The following is a 20,924-nucleotide window of genomic DNA, read 5'->3' on the forward strand; positions in this document are numbered from 1 at the left end:
CTAATGTACACGTCAGCCAACCCCCTCCCCACGGATTCAAGTCAACATCTAATGCATGTGCTCTTTCATATCCGAGGGAGGGGGCTGATGTGCGCACTTGCTTTCAGTAGAGCAGACAGGATAGGTGAGGGAATTATTGTTGCATGTTAGCTCCTTATGTATATTTGTGCAGTGAGTATACATATGTATTATATGATGTGTGTGTGTAGGAGTGCATGATGAATGCGGGACCAGGAGCGCTTGTGAATGATGGAGTGTACAGTGAATGGGGCGTAGCCTCTAAGTTTGCCCCACCCTGTTACTGAAGTGGTTTCTCCCATCACCATAAAGTAGGTCTTGCTGCACCCCTGGACCTTATTATACACACTTCGTATAGGACACACCTATTCATGGGGAGTAAAAACCATTTGTTACTTTTGATTACTTTACAGTAAGTCAAGGGTAGTAGACCCTGTCAGTTATGCAGTGACGCTCAGCAAAGAAATCGCATAGTAAACCTGCAAGTATACTTTTCTGAATAGTAGAACTCATTCAATGAACAGTTTAAAAAAAATATATATAACTATTCTTCAGGATAACACACACTTATGCTAGGTGAGCAAGAACTTTTGGTGTAATATACAATTCTAGTTGCTTTTCAGCTCAGTGGAACACAGACGAAGTTAAGCAAGAACTCTTTACACCAATTTAGGATTGTCCCAGCAGACCAAGGTCGGCTACACCTAGAGAACACTTTTTTTAAGATCAATCTGACACTGCTACCCGTTTGAGGAACTGTCTTGAAGAACTTGGAAGCTGGATGTCCTCCAACTGGCTCAAGTTGAATGCCAGTAAAACAGAGGTTCTAGTGGTAGGAACAGCCTCCCCCATTTGTATTGGACTAACGATTTCTGGCCCCCCTCCTGTCCAAGGAGGGGGGGGGGGGGCAGAAATCGTTATGAAGAGGGTCCACTTCTTCATATTCCTGATGCTTCAGTGAGAAACCTGGGCATAAAAATAGCCGCCTCTTTGACCATGGCGGACCAGGTAGCAGCGGTATGTAAGATCGGTCATTTTAAATTGCGCACTCTAAGGAAAGTTCTTCCTTTTATCCCTACCGCTTTTCAAGCGCCTGTGGTGGCTGCCCTGGTCCTTAGCGGAATTGATTATTGTAATTCACTCTACTTGGGTCAGCCCCTCAATTTACTCCTCCAGAATGCTGCAGCAATATCTGTCCTTCGTCCTTCCTTTGGCACACATATGAACCCACTACTTGACATCTCCATTGGCTGCCCGTTGAGGCTAGAATTATGTTCAAGTCTATGTGTATGGTCCACCGGGTTTTTTATGGCATCAGTATTTGCAAGCAAAGTTTGTTCATTATACTCCTACTCGCACTCTCTGCTCTCAATCCTCTCATTTTTTAGTTGTCCCCAGGTTCAGGCACACTCGAATTGGTGGGCGTGTGTTCACTGTTGTGGCAGCTAAGGCCTGGAACAAACTTCCCCTTGATCTCCGAAAGATGGCTGACAACCTCCTCTTTCATCGGTCATTAAAAACACTGCTTTTTTTAGATTCTCTCGTTCCGGCTTACACTATCGCGGTTCATTTTAGCGCCATGATGCCTGCGGGTACAGGTGCGCTCTGTAAATGCTATTAACATAACAATGGCTCACTGCTATTCTAGGCAGATACAACCTAAGAATGTAATATACTATTACAGTTGCTTTTCAGATCAGTGGAACACAGACTGAGGTAAAACATAACTCTAACTTATTTTAGGATGGCACACAGCTAAACCAATGTAAGTAAAACCCATATACTTTTTTAAAGGTGCTATCAGCAACTTAAAGTTAAGTATAACCTAAGGCAGACTTATTCTAGACAAGCTAACAGCAAGTCACGGGAAGCAAGACCTGATTGGTCGGACTTATACATGTATATCTTAACGGGAATAATAAAGTGAAACCAATAGCATTACTTTTGGGGAAGAGGCACAACCAATTCACAGGTGAGAAAAATTACCTTACATACATTTCAGAACGGCACCACACACATTCAAGGTAAGCAAGAACCTTTGTAACTGTTCACTCTCAGAGTTAGTTGCCAACCAACTAATCTACAAGTAAGTATGCTTTAAAACACTTGTTCTCTTTTCTAGGCACAGGCCCAATCCTCGGAAAGTCTTTCCCTTATTCTTGGAGCATTGAGTATTCTCAGTGGCAGAAGGGGGGCACTAGTTCAAACGGGCATTTCCGGATAGGCTCAGAAGTAGCAAACGTCTGCGTTTCTAAGGAACACTGGTCAAACTGCAATCACTCCTTTGCTACATGATCTTTCCCCTCCCCTGTCAAGCCCTCCCTTGTGCGCCCACTCCTGGGAAAAAAACATCCTTAGACCCTATTTGCCCTGCCAGCTTACCACCCTATTTCCATCACCCCCTTCCTGGGGAAGCTGCTTGAGAAGCTGGCCTTGCCCCAACTCAACTCACACATTGAACTTGTTTTGTGGTCTCCACGACCATCAATCTGGATTCCGAGCATCCAGAGGCACAGACTGCTCTTCTGAACAACCGAGAAGAACTGCTCTCATCTCTGGACTCTCAACTCCCCAGCTGGCCTATCCTTCTCAATCTCTCCTTTGCCATTGACACAGCCAACCATTCCATCCTCATACAAAGGCTCCACGATACCCTTGGTATCTCAGGAGGGGCACTGGACTGGCTGACCTCTTTCCTCACTAGCGGTCTTCCCAAATCATCCTGGGCACCTTCTCCTCTCCACCTGTGGTGTCCCCCAGGGATCTATCCTCTGTGTGGCTCTTTAATATCTACCTTACTCTCCTTGCACGCCTCATCGCCTCCTTCTCTTCCAACTTCCAGGGTTCCGCAGAAGACAGAGCTCTTTTTCAAACTCCCTGCTGAACCTCTTGCACCCTCCATCATACCTGAGTGCCTATCTGCCATCCAGTCCTGGTGCGCCTCCAACAATCTGCCTTAACGCCTGCAAAACTTAGACCCTTCCCATCGAGACCCCTGCTCCCTCCTTCTTCCCCTCACTCTGGCCTTCCTCCTTGGGCACTACTCCTGCGCCTTCAACTGAAGCCAGAAACCTTGGAGTCCTCTTAGACGACTCTTCTTCCTCCCCCACACGCATGACATTGCCAAGAAGTCCCACTTTCAGCTCTTCCTTCTCAAAGGAACTTAACCTTTTCTCACTTCCCCCTCAGAGGCTCAATGTGACCCAAGCCCTGGTTCTCTCTAGGCTTGACTATTTCAATATCCTTCTCCTGAATATACCTTCTACTCAGCAACCCCTCCAGCTAATCCAGAATAGGGCAGCAAGACTTATCCTTGGCCTTAAACCCAGAGACGGCATCTCTCCTGTACTAAAAAGTCTTCACTGGATCCCGGTTGCTGCACTGATTAAATTAAAATCCCTCTGCATCATCCACAAGGCTGTCTGGGCCCAGGGACCACACCATCTTCAACTTAATCTGACTAAATACTCACTCTCCAGACCACTACGTTCCTCTGGCACCAACTGTGTGTTAAGCGTTTTGTTAACTAGATGATCGTTCACTTTCCTCAGCGGGCTCCCTCCTATGGAATAGCCTCCCCTCCCTCTGCGCCGTGAGCAGGATCTTCTCAAATTCCGGAAGCTCCTTAAGATTTTCCTCCTCCTTCCCTTCTTCTCTCCTCTGCTAATCCCACCGTTGCTGCAATTGGTGTCCTGAGCCATTACGCATCCTAGGGGCCCTGACCTCACGCACAATTCAACATTCCTAGCACTTCATCTGTGGCTCACCCATGAGCACGACTTCCTAGCACTCCCGACCCCCCCCCACCCCCCCTGACTCCCTCCTTCCTAGCTGTACTTGCAAGTTCTAAATACATAGTAGGTTCGTCCCTTCTAACCCCCCCCCCCCCCCTTCCCCCCTGCTCTTAAATATTGTGTTTTTAATGTATTTCACAAATTTGCTCCCTCCCCGTGGTCGCTTTTGAAACAGTATTTTCTTACTGTGTAAGCGCCTAACAAGCAAACAATACATTAAAAAGTATTTCACTTTAGAGTTAATTGAGGGTCCAGGGGCTTCTGAGAAGACCCTCTAGGAGGATTCCAGCAGTGGGCCTGGGTGAACTGGATGAGGGCTCCCAGGAACACCCCAAAGCTTTTACCGAAATCACACCGGCTTAAGGTAAGTAAATACCCCAGCCAACACAGTACCTTAGCACGGAAAAAGAGTTGTAGCAAGAAGACTTCAGGATCTGCAGCCAAGAACTCAGCTGTTGAATTCCTTTTATCATGAAGATTGAAGACAGGACACTGGAAGGGCTTTTGCAGCAGGGATCCCCAGGAAGGCCCTAGTCAGGAGGTTATTTGCATGGTTTACTCAGCACAGAGGAAGATGTTGCAGTGGGGGAGACTTCAGGATCTGCAGCCCAAAACCTGGCAGCTGAATTCCTTCTCATGAATCCTGAAGACAAGACACTGGAAGGGCTTCTGTAGCAGGGATCAACTGGGAAGGCTCCAGGCAAGTTTCTTCGCGGCTGGATGTGTCTCTCTCGTTTTGGCGCCCTGGTCCAGCACTCTGGTGAGGGGGACTTCACGGGCTGGAAATGCGCCTCTGGAGGTCCAGCAGGATGCCCTACAAGTTTAAGTTAGATTAAGAAGACCATGCACCGCAACGATGGCTCGAGGTCCCAGGGTATTGTGGTATTGCAACCTTGCATGGTCTCAGCACAGCGTGGGATGGCTCAAAATGCTTGTCTTGAGTCCAGTGGATCTCACCAGGCGCTGGGTCTGGGTCGTTGTTTTCAGAGTCACCAGATCGCTTGGAAGGAAGGGTAACAGCAGGCTAATGTTATACAGCAAGCTCTCTGGTCACTGGAAATCATCTCGGCCGTGTTTTTCTTCATCGTACTCTTCGGATTCAGGTTCAGTGGTCGACTACCTCTTCAGCTTCCAGGATCAGACTTTTAATACAGGAACCCAGCCAATCAAACACTTGCAACATTCAAACTTGGGGATGGGGGGGGGGGGATTGGCAATCCTTTCAGGCAGCCAGCCTCCCAGTTTGAACTGTTTTCTCTCAGTCAGGCTGGATGACAAAACGCTGCTGAGTTTTGGAATCCTCCCTCGCTTCCTGCCTTTAAAGACACACTGCAGCATGGGCGTGCTTGACCGAGGTCTCAAACCAAAGATGGAAATCACATACAGATTTCCCCGCCAAGGAGGTCAGGGGAAGGAACAAGAAAGGACAAGGAACACTAAAATGGCAAAAAAAAGAAGACTGGGGCCATTTTGGTAAAATGGGCACCCTTGGGTGCCTTTACCACAGCTGTGAAAACAGCCCGTGGTCAAGGTTCACCGAATTTGGAAAAAGGTTCACTGCCACCAGCCATTAATTAAAGATAAGCTTGCCCCTGTAACAGAATTGTTAGTGTTGGTGAGAAAAAGGATGCATTGTTTATCCCCAGCACTCCACATAAGGTGGGGGTGTGCAGGTTTTCACCTAACAAACTGTAAAAGGGATCCAAAAATAATTTCTACCTTTGGGAACTGTAGCTCTCGCAAGGTTAGCCAGAGAAAGTAAAAGGGGTGCCCAAAGGGCAACCCAGCAACAATAAAAAGGTATATACTGAAAGTTGTCGGAGGATAAAATTGAAAGGACACTCTGGAGAGTCTTGACGCCCAAAAAAAAGAGCAAAAGAGTCTAAGTGTGGAAAAGGTTCCCACTCACTAAGGTATAGGGGAAAAACAATCCACCAGTAAAGCAAAAGGTTCTGGGCTTCTTGAGAAACCAGAAGGTGTCTCACCCGCTAGTCCTGGGGACTTGTCATCCAGGTGGTCAGGACACTGTCATCACTTTTGGATCCAGTTCCTGGGGGTGGACCAGTGTGGGAGGATCACCTGGGTAAGAGGTCCTCTGGGAGTGGGACACCAGATGGTGAGACGCGGTATCTCTTCCCTGCAACACCTTTATCCCATCCTAGCCGATGGGCTATTTAGAAACTCAACCCCCTCGCCCCCTTTTCCTGCGCAAACAGTTTCTCACGGAAGCCCGCTCTGGGAGAAAACGGACTCGCAGCCCAGCTGTGTACATGACAGGTCCCAATTGTTAGGGAGAATTTTCATTTTTATTGATGAATTCCTCCCACCTTAGAGACCCCAGCTCTTTTGCTGGACTTTAGGGCTTTTTAATTTTAAACCCGGAGAATGTGAGCCCTTTTTCTCGTATATTTTTGATCTGATTTGGATTATCCGTTTCCTTTGTTTTTGGAGTCTGACAAACTCCGTAGGCATCTACTTTTTGGATGGTGATGCACAGCACCTTCAGTGCAATGTCACAGAAAAATCCTCTAGATTTCTCATAAGGTTTAAATACCCTTTCTTCGGTGAACTACTTATTCCCAAGAATAGTAAAGCGAAATTGACTTTACCTTTTCTCTTTGTAGGTCCAGCACACACCATCTTATGTGGAGTGCTGCCTAGTAGCCTCTTATCCTACATTCTCATGTAAAATTTAGTCGTTACCCTCCCAACTTTAAATGGCCGGTGGCAGTGGCTTAATGATCCTGCCATTGTTCTTTTCTACTGCAGGCTGAATCGTCGCCTGCAGTATAGCACTCATGGGTGACCATATTGTCAAAATGGCCTTGGTCTTCTTTTTTCGCCATTTTCTGAGTGTGAGGCCTTTCTTAGGTTTTACTCTGCGCGTTAAGCCAGGTTTGCGCCCTTTGTTCGTTTTGCCTTTGGTGGGCTTCAGCCCTGAACCCGCCCCTGGTTCCAGTGTGTCTGGAAGGACAGGATGTGAGGGAGGTTCCCGAAACTCCCCTGTCCTTTGTCTCTAGGAGTGCCTGAATGAAACCAGTCCTGATTGGCTGCTGGTTGAGTGACAGCCTAGGCTGTGCATGAATGGGAGAAACCTGATTAAAAGGTGAGGGTTTTGGGACTAAAGGCAGTGTAGACCACTGGGAAGAACACCCGACGAAGAAACTGTGAATGAAGCTTGCTGTATCTTCCTGGACCGTTGAACTTCCCACTGAAGCCCTGCTGCTGTGCTGAAACTCCTTTTTCTGATCAACAAGAGAAGCTCCGCAAGGGACGACTTGTTCCCTTCGGTTAGTGGGACCAACTAATCCCAAGAAACACTCCACTGGGCCATCTTCCCTGATTGGCTGTACTTCTTCGCTGCTGCAAGAACCGAGTGCCAGGGGTCAAGAAATCCATAGTCGAGTGCAACGTCTGCAATCCGGCCAGAAGCAAGACGACCAGAGCTTGAGTCTCCTCACCAGAGTGCAGGACTCAAGGAGTGAAGAAAGCCCAACCGGTATCTGAGATGGTGCTACCACACGCTGAAACCGCAAAGTGCCGCTGATCCGACGATGCCGACGACCTCAAAATTGCTGCTGCAGGATTCCTCCAGATGTCCTCCCTCTTGTCCCCACGACTGAGGCTCAGGAACCCAGGATCTGCATCACTGCAACAGGACAGAATCCAGCTGGACCCCTCTTCAAACCAGAGGTACTGTTTAGACTTGGGGTGCTTACCTCACTGTCTTTGAGCTGTGCTTTTCTCAGTTGAGACTTGCATTGGCTTACCCTAGAGTACATCCTAACTCTGCTTTTCACAAGTGTAACAGCTTGTGCCCCTACAAGTGATTTCTACAAAATCCCTAACTTTGTGCAAGGCAAGTGCCTCAGCTCCATAGACTCTGCTCCAATTGACTTTGGCTTCCTAGATCCTTGAAGACTCTTCTAGTCCATTGACTTTGATATTTCTGTCCCTCATAGGTGTTAACTGTTTTTAGACTGTTGTTGCTGGGACATTTTTTATCTAGAGTTCATTGGAAGAAAGCACATGCCCCGAGAACCTGTTTAACCTTCTTCCTTTAACCTTTCCTTTGTTCAACCTCAGAAGCCGCAAAGTAGAACTAGTGATATATAAATGCCATTAATGTCCTTGAGAATGAAGGGTGTAGGAAGTAAGAGTCTCTAAAAAGTATCCACTAAACTTGTACTGATTCTGGAGAAGTATTTTAAAATACATCTGATTGTTACATACCTTGCCCTTTTTAAAGAACGCTTATTTAAAAAATTAAGTTAAATAACTATTTATAACTGAAACCTTGAGTATAAGTGTTACTTGGCTAGTTGGATTTGCGAGTTTCATTGCTGCAGCTCACATTTACCCCTCTTGAGATAAGCCTGGCTGTTGGTCACACTACCAACTTGTGTAGTACAGACCTATACCAAAGGTGGGTTACCTAATACCAAGCAGATAAGTGTTGTGTTGTCTCACATAGTGTGACTGCATCAATTCTTACCTAACACCAATAATATGTTACAGTGAGGTTGGGCAATTATCGACAATCACTCACACCTGACAAACATTACACTTTCCCACATGGATAAAAGGCAGAGCCCACTATGAGCGAGGCAAAACACACAAAGGTGCAGCAGTTTCGAGTTGGCAGTTGAACGATAGGAGAAAGACGGCCTGGCACAAGAGGTTTGTGAGAGGGGCAACACGCTTGACCTCGTTGACAGGAAGCTGTTACTTTCCAGAAACCTTCAAGGCAGAAAACAGAAGACCAGAAAACCAGGCTAAAGAATCCTGCATTGTGTGTTGGAGATATCGAGGGTTTTGTCGTGTAACTGACCAAGGCAGGGAGGAGCACCAGATGCTGTGTTATCGTCCTTGGCTCCAAGAACAAAGAAGCGACAGAGAACAACACAGCCAGTGAGTTGGGGAGATGGGTCTGTGTTGAAGTCAAGGTTGCAAGCAGCAACATTGTAAAGTGAGCACTGGAAGGAACATTGTTAAATGCGTGTGAAAGATGCCAGTGAAGCTAAATTGCTGGTGAATATTTGAACATTAGAAGAAAAGATACGATCCCGTTGACTGGCACTGTGTATGTGCTCACTCGAAGGTCTCTATACGGTATCTTGGCGAAAGGAAACAAAAACCAAAGATACATGTGAAGTGTGAACTGTGTGAGGTGAATCAAAGTGGTCCTGCAACGGTTTAGGCAACACTTATTGCACATTTGAAGGTCTTTGATTATGGTATCAAAAGGGATCTGAGCCCTGACTAAGGGATTCTTGGTCTGAGCCTGAAGGAGGGAGACCAAATTGAGATTATTGTGGAAAAAGGGGTCTGGGGGAGCCTTTATCTTGTGAAAGTGAAACCTTGACAAAGGAAAGGAATTTTCTGTTTTGTTTGCTGCATCAGGCCCTCTGCATTAAGAGGCTGTCATTGCGAGAGAGACTTTGGTGGAAGGCCTTGATGCTTATGTGCTGAATTGTTGCCTTGTGGCCAAGAAGCTAGACTGTGTGCGAAGCCCGCATGTCCCTCCTTCCACCGTGCTGAAAACGTGGGTCCGGGAGGCCAACTTCTCAACTATCCTGAAATATCATTTCTTGAACGCCTTTCTTCTGCGTACATTATTCCACACCAAGGATTGGCAATAGGTTTATTGGTATAGGCCCTCTTGTTTTGACTGACTCCTCTAGGACTGCGTTATTATTTTCTGATGGTTGTAGGTTGCTCCCATCTTTAGATTTATGATTAGAATTGTGTTTTACCAACCCATTGAAGTACAATAAACACCCTTGAACTGTGGTCACGTCTGTCTTCACTGTTTGATGCCATGCCTTCCTTACACAAGTGAGGTAGATTTAGCACTTAGGTTAAAATCTTCCTTAACCTCCACCATCCCAGGGCTAACCAGGTGTTCGCCTTTCCGTTGGCATGCTTGTGTTGTCTTTTCCTGTCACGCTGAGCACATTGCAATCCTCATTTTGGTCTTTTTGTCCTTGTGGGACCATGGTCACTAACAATCCCCTCTCTTTCAGGCTGTGCCATGAGTGGACTAATTGCAGACGCTAAAACTTTAATAGACAAGGCCAGAGTGGAGACACAGGTAAACCTTTTCATATTGTATCTACAAACAGCGGCATTAGTAGTCGTGAGGGATTTGAAGAGCATAATATTTTTTTATTTTAATAATTGCATGTAGTAATATTGATTTGTCGACCCAGGAGTGTGATCTGATGGAGTCATCACTGATTTCCCAGTGATGACCTCCTCCCATGTGACCGGGGGACGGCAGTCGCTACCTGATCCTGACCCTTGGGGTGGCTATATGATGGAGGATCACATGGGGGAGGGGGTGGTAGGGGAGACGGTCGGGGTAGAGCTCATGGCTTCATCGGATGATTCATGGCGTCCCCCATTTTTCCTTGACATTACTCTACCATGTCTAATGACCTATTGTTATACATCTACTCATTCTCAAGAATAGGGGAAAACCTTCTCTTCTGATCTGTAGGCCAACCTTCCAACTCTGGTCTGCCTTAAGAAACTTATGAAGCCAACTTCATCAGTTCACCTATCAAATCATCCCGGACTGATTTGCCAATTAAACCCATTCAAAATGCTTTTCCAAGTTCTTCCATCCAATCATCAAAAATTGACTTCCTTTCCCAGAATTACCAAAATACTGGGACGAGGAAGAGGATTCAGGAATGCAGAGTGAAGGATGCCACAAGCACAGCGAGCGCTCTAGTTGTTGCTTGCATACACCCGTTCTCGGGAAATGTAAAGAACTGAATCGGTGAGTCTGCAGCCGCTGCTACTGCTGGGGGGGGTGAGTGCGGAACCTCTCGGTGATGACCCTGAAAACGAAAGGCTAAGACCAGCGTGGTGGAGTCAGACGGCTCACCGATTGGGAAAAAAAACCTGCTGCAAGAGCAAGACACGCGGCTGGAACACCAGAAGTTGGCGAGAGACTCCAAGCAGTGCTTCATTTACCAGAGCCCGGACCAATGCAGTCGTGTCAAGTGGGGGCTGTGAGAAGGCAGCCGCGAGAAGGAACTAGACAGTGAACCTTTGCCGGCTCACCGTGGGAGAATCCAGGAATGCCAACAAGAGCTGGCAGGTCCACCCCGAGGGACCCGGGGCCTCGGCCACCCCGAATGTATACAAATATAAATAAAGTAACAGAGCAAAGTGAAAAGATTGACTGTGAAAGGGGGGAATTGCTTTGAAAGCAAAACCCTTGCAATGATATGAATGCATTCACTGTGCAATCATAGAGGATACCCAAACAGGATAATATGCCAAGCTGACACATTGCCCCATAAAATATATGTGCAACTCTGGGAGATGGTTGAGAACCCATATAATGCAAGAAGCTCTGGCAGGAGGGTATACCGGGCAATCACAAGTGTGCGAATACAGGAAACCTTGGCAGAAGAGTATACCAGGCAATCGCACAAGAAGCCATGGCAGGTGAGTATTCCAGGGAGTCCTAAGAAATATATATGATACAAAGGGGTCCTGAAAAGAACCATCGTGACTGGGGAAAGGATTGTAGTAGATCTGAAGAAGCCCTGAGAAGAAATATCAGGACTAGATAAAGGAACTGTGTGAACAATATTTCACTGATACTGAGCGAGACATAACTACAAAGCTAAACTGCTTTGCCTGAGGACCTTTATCCCTGGAGAACTTTTGTGTTGGAGCCATTTATTCTTTCTTTATGAACACTTGTCTAAACCACCCAAGGTTAAAGACCTTTCCTTTGTCACCTTGGAGTTTATTTTATAGTATGAGGGTCAGAATAGAACTTTTGACATGGGACAGTATTGAGTGTGACATCTGACACGTACAGATCCTTAGTTTTTGTTTAGGTAGTGAAAGTCCTCTTAGTGCAGTATCAGGCATTTTCCCAGCCGTTTTATTTTCAATAAATGTCTTTAACCAAACTGATGGCTGGCTGGTTTCCAAGTTTCAGTCCTGACTCACAGTGGTCAGAGATTGGAACAGCTGAGGGCATGAATTGTTTGTTGCAAAGCATAGCTGAATGGGTGCTTGATAGCTATGTGCAAAGCATAGTAGATGGCATTTTTGTATCAGCAATGCATGGCTGAGTGTAATGTCTCGCATCCAAGCGTGACTGAGGGTACTGTGATGTTTGTGAGAGCATTGCTTAACTTGACTTTGTGTCATGTATTGTTCAGAGCGACACTTGGTTAAATGTATGCCCCAGCAAAGCATGACCAAGGGCATGCCAGAGAAAGCCTGCCCTAAGGACCATATGTGTCCCGCAGAGCAAAGCATGTTGAAAGTGAGTTTCTGAGCAATGCATAGTGAACCGCATGGGTGAGATGTGTGCCTTGGAGCAGTGAATTAATAGCAGAGTGTGGGTTTCTGATTCTTTGTTCTTGTTGAGTAGACAAGGTCTGTTTGTCTAATTCAAGTACTCAGACCATGTTTTGTTTGTCTTGGAGGGTGGCAGTTCTTTGGATTTTTAAGATCTGTATCTTGGAACAAGGGATGTGTGGAGCTTGCCTGGGGGGGGGGGGGGCTTCACGCCTGCTAGCGTAAAATGATTGCAGGGCGTTTCTCTGGCCGCAGTATTGATGTGTTTTCTCTTTGTAGAATCACTGGTTCACCTACAACGAGACAATGACAGTGGAGAGTGTGACGCAGGCAGTCTCCAATCTAGCCCTCCAATTCGGGGAGGAAGATGCAGACCCTGGAGCCATGGTGAGTGTTTCAGTTGGTTTCCAATCATTGAGAACAAGATTTCCCACCCAACACCCAATCCTTGGCCAGCCCCCTACTCATAAATTGACCAGTGGGAGAAAAGTACTTCCATGGATGGATGGGCCATCTGCATTTTCTATACAACTCTTATAGAATAGTCTTCTACAGATGCAGGTGCCCACCTGTGGGGTACGAGATGTTGGTAATGACTGGGCAAAATATAGATATATATATACTGCTACATTGCAGGCCCAATCACCACAGCTTCCTTTGCCTCACCAAAACTCCTACCTGCTCATTTTATGGAGATGTGCTGTGGCAACTACCTGTGACAACAAAAAGGTGTTCTCCCTCCATGATGTTCTTTCCCCCGCCTGTTCTCGAACAATTTTGTTGGGGAAGAACTCTATTTTGGTGTCCTTTTTCGAAGCTTTGAGGGGCCCCTCTGTTTTTTGCTTGTTTCTTTGGCTTACAACTCCATTTTGTAAAGCCTCTTACTGGAGAGTTGCTCTGTACGTTTGTGCTTTACCTTAAGGGGCCTGAAGACTTTTAAGACACAAGTATCCCAAAGATGCCCTAAAGTGGACATTTCCGCCCTGGTAGGCATGGGTCTAGGTTTGTAGCAGCTTTTTGGTCTGCAAAATGGCCTCCATTGTGAGGAACCATTTTCTCCAGATGTGATCTTTTTTGACTCGCTCCTTCAGCTGCCTAAAATGGAAGGCCATCTTGGTCCTCCTCATGTCCTCGGGAGAGGTGGTGGTCACCCGAATATGATATGACATTTGTAACGCGCCTATACACAAGTGTTTCAAGGCGCAACGAGGCAAACGAGGGGGCACAGAGGGAAGACAGACAGCGATCTTACTAGGCCCGGTGTCATTCAGATCGCGCAAGTTCAAGGGAAGGGGGGGAAGAAAAGTGCGGGGGGGGGGTGCAGTACATGGGATAATAAATAATCACATAAAATAAAGAAAGGCCAGCTGGTGGCAAGTGCAGACATAAGTGCTGGTTTGGGGACTGTAGGGATACAGAAAACAGTCCCCCGGGGCAGGGTTGCCAGGGAGGCAGCGCAAGCGTGCAACTGGCAGGGCTAGGGCCCGAGTTCAGATGGGTGGCTAGGTAACCCGTGCAGTCTCACTGTCAGCCAGGACTTCAGCAGGGGAAAGGGGGGAGAAAGCAGAAGCAGAGAGGAAGGTTTTTAGGAGCTTCCGGGACCGAAGATGGTTCTCCTCAAGTTTCAGAGGGCGGGGAGGCTGTTTCAGAGCGAGGCCGAAGACTGGGAGATCTACCACCAAATCGTTGCTTGATGAAGCGACTGACCCTGAGGGAGTTGGAGGCGTATACCTTGTGTTAGGTAAGAATTTGTATGGTCAACTCCATAATAGCATTGCAACCATTCTGGGGAGCCTAGACATGATCCATGCAACTAAATAATTCCCACACATATTCTACAAACCAGAAGTCAATTCAAAAGTATTCAACCAATCCAACACATCAAGTTTAGGATCCTACATCCTTACAGCCTCTTTTGGTAAGTGAGGTCTCTTAGGACTAGTAGACCGAGAAGACCCTTTAAGGAAGCAGAATCGAGGGACATCTTTTTCATATCATACTCGTGCTGCATTTCCTTTTCTCTGAGCCTTCTCTCCTTGTCTTTGTCCTCGGACTGTACTGCAAGTGTCTTGAATTCTAGTTCCAGTCTCATTCTTTCAAGTGAGATATATTCTGGGCTTACATTGTGACCCACAGGAGTTGCGATAGTAGTCTGTTAAGGTACAGGAGAAGGCTGTGGAGGGGAGTTGCTCACCCCTTGAGGATCCTCCTCACCTTCTGACCCATTTGGCAGATTTGAGCTAAGCTCTGAACCATCATTCTCATCAATTTCCTCTATCTATGTTGGGTGTAGGGGTTATGGGCCTACTTTCCGGATTTTGGTGATTTAAAAACTTTGTAATCCACTCATGTTTTCTTTCCTTTAAACTCAGTCCCCTTGTTCTACATACATCTTTCAATGGTTCCATTGTAAGTGCAGTAAGGGGCTGTTCATTAAAGTTATGCATTTCTGGTATTTTTCTGTTCAAGTTTACTTTTTGGTGGAGCTAGCCTTGTGGATGGTTTATTTGGGCACAAGTAAAGCCAATAGTCACTGCCATCCACTCTACACCAATCCCACCACCTGCCACCAGTGTTGGGTAGGAATGTGTACAGGCCAACTGGTGTGGGACTTTACAAGACTTATTTCTTGGTATTCGGTAACCCACCTTTTAATGTAGCCCTGTACTACACAGGTTGGTAGTGTGACTGAGCAGCTAGGCTTATTTTAAGAGGGGTAATGTGAGCTGTAGAGCTGTACAATGTAATCAGTAAATACAGGTATCCAAGTAAGCACTTGGACACTTAATTAAAGTTATGGTATAAATATTTATTTATACATACACCCAGATTTAGACAATCTTTAAAAAGCGGAAACTATTTGTAATATTAATCCCAGAGTTAGGATACAAGTTTAACAAGGGCAATAAAGCAGATGAGTAACTTTTCATATGACCTACATATTGCAGCACATTGAGTGACGTCATTTGAGGTCAGTAATGACACTTATTCGTGATCATTGCAATATTGAATTCGAAGGACGGAAAAGTTATAGTTCGATCAGAACATACTTTGAAAAACAGTTATGCAGTTATGCAGTCTTTTATCCCAGCAATAATCGTGTTCAATTTAAAACCAGTAAGGTAACTGTTAAGACGGATTTCTGAACTCTGTCCTGGTGGCGCAGAAGTTCAGAAGGCCAACCTAATTACTTGGAACAGGGTAACCTCTGGACAAGCCAGACCAATCAAGGTAGCGATCGCGGCGGTCAAGACTAGGTCTCAAGAGGGGTGAGGGTGACTGAAAGCCCGCAGTGAGCACACAAAGCAAGAGCGCTTACAAACTACTCCAAACAGTTGTTTATATCAAAAATAGATACACATTTATTATAAGGCCTTGAAACTAATAACCACAGTAAAAGCAGCAATATACAACGATATTAAACCAACACATACACTATCCACCCAATATATATACAGAATACACAGTTTCACAGCATTAGCAGCACGAAATATGTTATCCACCTGCAGGGGAAGGAAAACGGGCAGTGCGAACCAATGCGAGTGATATGTCCGCCTTCTGAGGCCCCTAACTGGATGGTAGTCCAATCCCTACGAAGAGTGGAGCCTAGCGCTCAAAAGTACCTGCACACGCCGGTGCCAATGGGCAGAAGGTGAAGCTCTTCGGAGGACGTTGAACAGCTCTGTAGGGAGCTCTAATGAAGGAGAACACGGTCCGCGACTCTAGCGCAGCCTCCACTGTGAGGCAGAAGCAGGGCGCGAGTACGGACAAGGGGTGCTGTATTCACAGCGGGGAAAAGCAAAGGGCACTGCAGGAGGGCGACCAGATCCTAGCTAATCTACTCACCGGTCCCCGAAGCAAGCAGGCCCGAGCTTCTCCTCGATAGATGCAGCTTCTGGCAGGTTCTGGAGAGCAGGGAACGTCTCGTCGTCGTGCAGAGTAAAAAGACGTCCCGATCGAAGAAACAAGCACAGTTTTGTCGCCACAGCAGGGCAACGGAACGGCCGGGCGTATTCAAGCCAAACGAGCACCGCTCACCTCTAGCTTAGGACTGCTAAGCAAACGAAGCGTGTGAGCGTGCCCCGGACTCAGAATACCACCCAACCTGTCGGCGGTTACAGAGCAGGACTCCTTAGTAAGCTGGTCAGTCAACTGGATGGCCCAGAGACACTTCCGAAGGCTTACGGCAGGAGTTGATGAAGGTGCCGGGAATAGCTGGTCCTGCTATTCCAATAGGTCGAAGCGCCAGTACAGGCCTTCTTGTTCGATCTTAGGTGGAAAGGGCTTCACCGGACGACAGCAATGAGGAGCAGAAGTTCTTCAGGGGGTCACCAGCGATTCCTCGGTCCAGCCTCGTGTTCGCAGGATACTTGGCTCCTGTATCCCTGGGTTCGTAAGAACTCAGGAGATCGACATGGCAGTGGTGTTTCCAGCTCCCTCTTATCCACGGTTCCCTTCGCGCCAAAACGGAGGGGAGCCAATGGGAGATCCGCTCATCAACACACATACCATACGTGGACCAATCACGGACCACAGTGGTCCCAGGCATTCACACCACCCTAGACTCTCTGGCACCCAGGATGTGTATTGGGACCAGACAGCCCAGCCCACATCCTGGGGGCACTCAAACGACATGTAGAAGCCCGCGAAAGCAACCGTGTTTCGCGGGAAACTACATGCCCAAATAAGGAAGGCCCCGGGTCGCCTGACCCGGGGGAAGGTAAAGGGAGCAAGACGGACAGTGGACGAGACAAAGGAGCCTCGTGGTCCGGCCATTTTGGGTAGCCGGGCCACCCTTTTGTGTTCGCGGCAAAAAGGTGCTCAGAACGGCAAAAGGAGCTCAAAATAAACCAAATGATCGCTGCCACCAGCCCAGTCCCTGAATGACTTGCACCGATCCAAAAACCATCCTACAAGAGTGTCTAGGGTCTGTAGAAGGCTAGAGACCCAAGAGAGCTGTAACTTAGCTTACAGTGCCCTCTTGTGTCGTGTTGCACAAAAATGGCGACACGATAAAAGAAACTACGGGAAACAGCGTTCCCCGGTACTGACTGTCTTAAGGGCATGTCAGTTTCCCCGTAAGAAAGGAGCGAAAGCCCAGAGGAGTACGGCAGAAGGCTGCACTTCTCTGGCAAAGTCAAGAAAACAGGTTGAAAACAATAGCAAAAAGTTTAGGGGTTGCCACATGGAAGGAAAGTTCCCTACAATAACGAAATCTTTCCTAACACTCGCCCCTCCCAGACTATGGACAGGGGGAACTAATCCACCCCTGGATGAGTCTCTTGTTCAGGTCGGTAAAACATTCTGGACAACCCATCAGCATTGCTATGTTGGACACCTGGCCTATGCTCAATAGTGAAGTCGAAGCCTTGTAGACTTATGGACCACCTAAGCAACTTTGGATTCTCCCCCTTCATGTTCATTAGCCACTTTAACGGCTTATGGTCAGTCTGCACAGTGAAGTGGGTCCCATAGAGGTAGGGCCGCAGCTTCCTTAGGGCCCACACAACAGAGAAACATTCTTTCTCTACCGTGGACCATCTGAGCTCTCTGTCCTTAAGCTGGCGACTAATAAAACCGATAGGGTGTTCCTTACCCTTCTCATCTACTTGTGATAGTACAGCTCCTATCCCAGTGTCAGAGGCATCCGTCTGCACGATAAAAGGTCTTTGATAATCAGGGGCCCTGAGCACAGGGGCCTGGCACAAGGAGTCTTTCAAGCCATTGAAGGCCTTCTCACACTCGTCAGTCCAAGTTACCTTCTTGGGTTTCTTCGGAGTTGTGAGGGCAGTCAGAGGAGCAGCTATGGTGCCATAGTCTGCCACAAAATTGCGGTAATAACCTGTGAGTCCTAAGAAGGCTCTCACTTGGGTTTGCGTAGTGGGGGTAGGCCAGTCTTGTACCGCTGGTACCTTACTGGATAGAGGCTGTCTCCTCCCTCCACCTACTTCATGTCCAAGGCAAACCACTGAGCCTTGTCCATTTTGGTGAGGGGCCACTCGGACACCCTCAAAAGAGCTTTCTGAAGGACTGCTTTGGAACAGGTCAGGGAGAGGTTCAGACTCCTCTTCCTCAACGTCTGAAGCCAATAGCAGTGCTGCGATTTCGCCGCTTGGGACGAAAGCCTTCAGCCTATTCACGTGAAACACTTTTAGAGCCTGTCCAGGCCTTCCAAGGTCCACTGAATAGCTAACCTCACCCAGGGGCTCCACCACTGGGTAAGGGCCTGACCATTTGTCCTGTAAAGCTCGAGGCCTTATGGGATTCACGATCAGGACTTGCTGGCCATGTGTAAAGTTGATGAGGGAAGCTTTCTGGTCGTACCAATGTTTCACCAGCGCTTGCCCTGCCTTCAATTTAGCACTAGCCAAGCCCATCAGAAGTACCATCCGTTTTCTGAGCCCTAGCACATAATCAACTACATTGGTAGTAACAGGGGGAGTGGGCATCTCCCATCCCTCCTTGACAATGGCTAAGGGTCCCCGTACGGGATGACCGAACAGAAGTTCGAAGGGGCTGAAGCCAACACCCTCCTGTGGTACCTCTCGGTAGGCAAACAGTAAGCATGAAACAAGAAGATCCCATTCTCTTCTCTGAGGCTCCTCCAGAGCCCCAATCATGCTCGTTAACGTCCTGTTGAAACGCCCCCCCAGACCATCGGTCTGGGGGCGGTATGCAGAAGAGAACCTGTAGGTGACCCCACATTCTTTCCACATAGCCTGCCTATACTTCGACATAAAGTTGCTGCCATGATCCGACACAACTTCTTTAGGGAAGCCAACCCTAGTGAACATGCCGAGTAAAGCTTCTGCAACTGGCTTGGCAGTTACAGTTGTAAATGGGACGGCCTCAGGATACCGGGTTGCATGGTCGACCAGCACCAGGATAAACCTATTGCCTGAGGATGTTTGCGGGTCAAGGGGACCAACCATGTCGATCCCTACCCTTTCAAATGGTACCCCCACAACTGGGAGCGGTACCAACGGAGCTTGGATTGTCGCGCCAACCTTACCAGACAACTGGCAGGCGGCACAACTCCTGCAGTGACTTTCTACTTGCTCCCCCATCTTGGGCCAGTAGAAGTGCATGGATAACCTTTGCTTGGTCCTCCTCATACCAAGGTGACCAGCAAGGTGAACGACATGCGCCAACTGCAGGAGGAAGGGCCTAACAGCAAGGGAAACCACCAACCTCCTATGGTCTCCTTCTGTAGACTCTGTGGGCTCACTATAAAGGAGTCCACCTTCCTGGTAAATCCTTTGCAACCCAGGAGGTTCACCCTCAAGCTGGGAGCAGGCCTGTCTCCTTAGGCCTTCCAGAGATGGGCACTCACGTTGGCCCTTACTGAAGTCGTCCCTATCAGGACCTCCTTCAACTAACAAGTCTTTTAGTTCAGGATGGTCGTTGGGGTCGAACACTTCAGGCATCGCCACCTCCTCGTCAGGCTCGGGCGATTGACCAACTCCCTCCACCGCAGTGGTAGGCGAGCTCGGGGGAATATTCTCTTTCCCCCGTCGGGACTTGACTCCTTTCGCCTTGGGTTTCCCCTTCGGCTGGGGCGGCGTATTGGACTTGGCCAATGCTGCCCGTGCTTGAGACCGTGTTTAGGGTCTTTCGGCAGTGTCTCCTACGAGCCCTAGAGCTCTGAGATCATTGCCCAACAAGACCTTTCCCGGGACGTTTCTCTGAATGCTCACTGGAATCCTAACTGCTGTACCATTTAAAGTTAGATTAACAGGGATCACGGGAAACATACGGAGGGGGCCGTCAGCCAACTTAGTGGGCATCAGAGGAGCTCTGGCAACTTCCTCTGAGTCTACCAAGGTAGAATCCACTACAGTTCGACTGCACCCACTATCCCTAAGAGCTGGAGTATCCACTCCATTGATCAGCACACTGTCTTTAAAGTAGTGCTTGGTATTATCCGGAATCCTAGCATACGCCTCTGCGACTTTAGGCTCCCAGGAACCCAGGGACACTAAAACTACCTCAGCCTCTATTCCGCTGGGAAATGAGTCTGAGGAGAAGGATGCTCCTGTAATCTCTTCTTCCTCGTAGGAGGAGAAGGCCAGATTAGCGGAGTGGACCCCCAAAGGTCTAACCTTACAACGGGGATCCCCCTTCACATGGTCAGTTGCTCCACAAGAAAAACAAGCCCCATTGGGTCTGTTTACGTAGGGAGGCTTATTATAACCAGAGTTCTGTTTCGGAGGCGAACCTCCACTACCCTGTGAGTTCTCGTATGGCTTACCCTTATTTTTCTTTTTGTGGCCCTTATGGGAAGAAGATTTAGCAGATTCCCCACCCTCCATATCTTTGGACTTTTTCCCTTCCTCCTGCTTACCAGGATGAGTTTTGTCCTTATGGGACACTCGATGTGACACCCATAAGTCTGCTGCAATGGCCAGCTTCTTAGGATCTATCTCCTTCGAATCGGCCAAATGCTGCTTAAGCTCCGGGGAAGAAGAAGCAAAAATGTGTTCCAGCATGACCAGATTGATCATGCCTTCGAAGGTAGAAACCTTATAACCTTCAACCCAGCCAGTCAAGTTTTTCAGGGACTCAGCTACATACGACACCCAAGTACCACCTTCCTTTTTCTTATACTCTCTAAACCTTTTCAAATATTGGGTCGGAGTCTTCCCAAACTTTAAAATGAGAGTCTGCTTCAACATTGCAAAATCAGCGCGCTCAGCCTTCGACATTTCCATAATGGCACTGCAACCAGAATGGGGCAGTCTGCTGAGTAACCATGCAATCTTATCCGCATTATCA

The 20,924-nt window shown here is 47.7% G+C and overlaps 1 protein-coding gene across 1 annotated transcript in view; it reads left to right on the plus strand.

Annotated features, from left to right (window-relative positions):
• The window catches only part of PSMA5 (proteasome 20S subunit alpha 5), a 108,690-nt gene that overhangs the window by 42,924 nt on the left and 44,842 nt on the right, over positions 1-20,924 (plus strand). The window contains exons 4-5 of the mRNA XM_069633005.1: positions 9,839-9,906; positions 12,429-12,536. Of these exons, the coding sequence (XP_069489106.1) occupies positions 9,839-9,906; positions 12,429-12,536 (176 nt within the window). The remainder of the gene's footprint in view (positions 1-9,838; positions 9,907-12,428; positions 12,537-20,924) is intronic.

Source organism: Ambystoma mexicanum, chromosome 13 (genome assembly GCF_040938575.1).
Source record: "Ambystoma mexicanum isolate Mex_15411 chromosome 13, UKY_AmexF1_1, whole genome shotgun sequence".
Classification (NCBI taxonomy): Eukaryota; Metazoa; Chordata; class Amphibia; order Caudata; family Ambystomatidae; genus Ambystoma; species Ambystoma mexicanum.